The sequence below is a fragment of the Trachymyrmex septentrionalis genome, unplaced genomic scaffold (assembly GCF_001594115.1).
Source record: "Trachymyrmex septentrionalis isolate Tsep2-gDNA-1 unplaced genomic scaffold, Tsep1.0 scaffold14, whole genome shotgun sequence".
Lineage (NCBI taxonomy): Eukaryota > Metazoa > Arthropoda > Insecta > Hymenoptera > Formicidae > Trachymyrmex > Trachymyrmex septentrionalis.
Genome location: NW_017304543.1, coordinates 2,223,062 through 2,226,113, shown reverse-complemented (window position 1 = coordinate 2,226,113; position 3,052 = coordinate 2,223,062). Strand labels below are relative to the sequence as shown.

The following is a 3,052-nucleotide window of genomic DNA, read 5'->3' as shown; positions in this document are numbered from 1 at the left end:
TCTTTGTATCATAATGTTAACAAATGATTATTAATTCCTTCATTTATTTCATTTTCTTATACATAAATTATTTTTATTAAAATTGAAATTTAATTTTATGTTTAACTCTGTTATATTATTTCAATGCATTTGTGTTCAAAAATAATTTTTATAAAAATATAAGAACATTTTTTATAAAAATTTTTTAAGTAAAAATTTGATATGTTTATAAATACACGTAAATGTCCGTCTGTCAACGTACTTTTGCTCATATAAGGGATCTGTATCAAAGAAACTACATTAATCGCAGTATCGAATGTGTACGGTATTATTGCAATATAATCGCAAATGAAGCAATATTTTATTTAGGTAAAAAATTTTCACTTTTCACATTTCTCCGTCCTATAGGGAAAAAGTTACATGATAACTATTCTGATTCACCGTGTGAATTCCCACTTAAATTATTTATTCTTGAAAATGATAAAATTAAATATATGACAAATTTATTCGTATATAATTGATTAAATTTTTTAGTACTTTGTAACAGAATGTATTATAATGTATACTTTTAATATGTACTTTTTCGAAATGATTTGGTTGATAATATCCTCTTTTTTATGCTGAACAAAGGCAAGTTCATTTGGAATTAATCAAGTCTACCAGGTGTACGAATGATGCGTTCGGCATACAGATCCTCTTTTCTATGACGGTGTCGTTCGTATTCATCACTAGTCTCCTATACTACGCTTACAAGATTTTCTGGCAAGGGAAATATTCTCCGAACGAATACCAGAAGGAAATAATACCGGTCCTTAGCTGGATTCTGTTCTACTCATCGAAGGTTCTCGTCATAAATCATATGTGCGCAATGGCGAGCGTTGAGGCAAGCAAAATTTTTAACGTTCTTTTATTTTTTGTTTGTGTTTTAGAGAATTAGTAAAAAACACAAGGTCTTTCAAATATTATCATTTTTTCGAGCAGTAAGAAAAATTAATTGGCTTATCGCGTGATGACAATCGCGATATATATATGTATATATATTGATGCATAAACTTTCGCAGGCTGCAAACACAGGTGACATAATCTGCGAGTTGTACGAGCCAACGACTAGCAAAGAATTTCGTGCGGAGGTAAGTCTACTATCTTATCTTAATAAAATAATGAGAAACAGCATTTAATATCGAAATTTGTTACAGATACGAGATTTCACTCTGCAATTGATACAGAATCCGTTGACATTCACGGCGTGTGGCTTCTTCAATCTGGATCACACGTTCATTCATGGGGTAAGTGTTAATGGATCGCTTAAATTTCATAAAGCGGAAAGTTGTTTCGAAGATGTGTGAAGTGGTATGATAAGTTTCTTATATTAAATTATAATGAAATTTATTATATAAAAATAAAGACTTTTATTCTATTGTAAAAATATAGACTCTTGGGTAATCGCTCGCACATTGATGATGCGTATTAGTATGAACTTTTATACTTTATTCATGTTTACCCTAATAATACCGTTGTTTATTAGCATTAATTTTCATTTAATCTTTGTTATTTCATGCTTCTCTAACGATTAATCTGAGACTTTGTTTTGTAACTTTTATGCCTGCAATTAAGAATTAACCGTCGAAAGTTATAAAATTTCGTATGTTAACGCCAGAACACGATAAGATGAAAATATACAAAATATCTAGTGCTTATAAAATAAGAAACTCTGAACTGTAAAGATGGAGTCTTTGATATTCCTGTCATTTATTTTATAATTTTGATCAATTAGTTTTATTTGATTATTACTTGAAAAAAAAAAGAAAATAAAATTTGATTCTGAAAAAATGCAGCAATAAATTTGCAATAAATGTACATAAAAAAGTCGCAAAAAATTAAAAAACAGCAATTGTTTTTTTAAATATTTATTTAAAGATAAGAGTTCCTGAGTTGTTCACATCTGCACAATTAAGGATTAAAAAAAATTGAAGATAAAATAAAATCTTTAAAAATAATATATAAAATCTCCTCTCTCTCTCTCTCTCTCTCTCTCTCTCTCTCTCCCTATCTCTCTCTCTCTCAGATAAAATTTATAGAATCAAAATTGAATTTTTTTTTCTCAGGTCATTGGCTCGGTCACCACGTACCTCGTGATTCTTATCCAAGTTGGAGATTTACCTACAGGAAATGAAAGACCACCGAATACTACCATACAACCATTCGTCGAGTCGAATATTACTATGACCGATGCATTTACAACCATTACTTCTCCGTAAAAGCAAATTTCGCACATTTTTCATTTCTCATTGTTTTATACAAATTTAAGAAATTGAAGATTTGACAAAGTACGCGTGTGACTGTTTTTCTGAATATATATATATATATTTATACTTTGCGTCACGTGATGCGAAGACAAAAAAAGTAAATTAATTATTTTTTCTTATTGGGTGCTGAAACTTTCATGCACGGAAATAATATACATATTTTAGCAAATTGAAATATTATTTATTATGATATGTAGAATAATGTGTTATTCTATATCTTTCTCTATAAATGTGATATCGATTTTTCTCCAGAAGAGAACACAGAATAATCGCAAGATAAAATCGCTTTTTATAGAACTAAATTTATTTTATACCTAAATGCACTTATTTCATAGTCTCTAATAATTTTCCGAATTTACATTCTTATCTTTGAGATTGTACACGAAGGGGCAGCGCTGTAAAGTGTTTAATTGTCCGACCAGTTAACGAGGAACCGATGAGATCGGATTCTAGCTGACGATTTTCCGCCAATTAGAACGCCGCCGGGGATATTGTGTCAATTACACTACCCTAAGTGCACTTATCCTCCTCAGTTACTATCCAGATGGAGGTGTTAGCCCGTGAAATTCGGTCCTGCCGTAATTCAATAGCTCCTATAACTCGGGCACAGCGCTTCCTATCCCCGGTCAATTATATCGATTATACGTGCGAGTCGCAACATGAAACTTTCGCAAGACTTCTTCTTTTCTCCTATAAATTCTTTCCAATTTAATTAACAATATTTTTTTACCTTTATATAGTATTTTATATTTAAATAATACGTATGC

The 3,052-nt window shown here is 30.2% G+C and overlaps 1 protein-coding gene across 1 annotated transcript in view; it reads left to right on the top strand.

Moving 5' to 3' along the window:
* LOC108745501 (putative gustatory receptor 28a) overlaps window positions 1-2,244 on the top strand; it is a 4,206-nt gene extending 1,962 nt beyond the window's left edge. The window contains exons 4-6 of the mRNA XM_018481679.1: window positions 610-856; window positions 1,176-1,265; window positions 2,085-2,244. Of these exons, the coding sequence (XP_018337181.1) occupies window positions 610-856; window positions 1,176-1,265; window positions 2,085-2,237 (490 nt within the window). The 3' untranslated portion in view covers window positions 2,238-2,244. The remainder of the gene's footprint in view (window positions 1-609; window positions 857-1,175; window positions 1,266-2,084) is intronic.
* The last annotated feature ends 808 nt before the right edge of the window (window positions 2,245-3,052 follow it).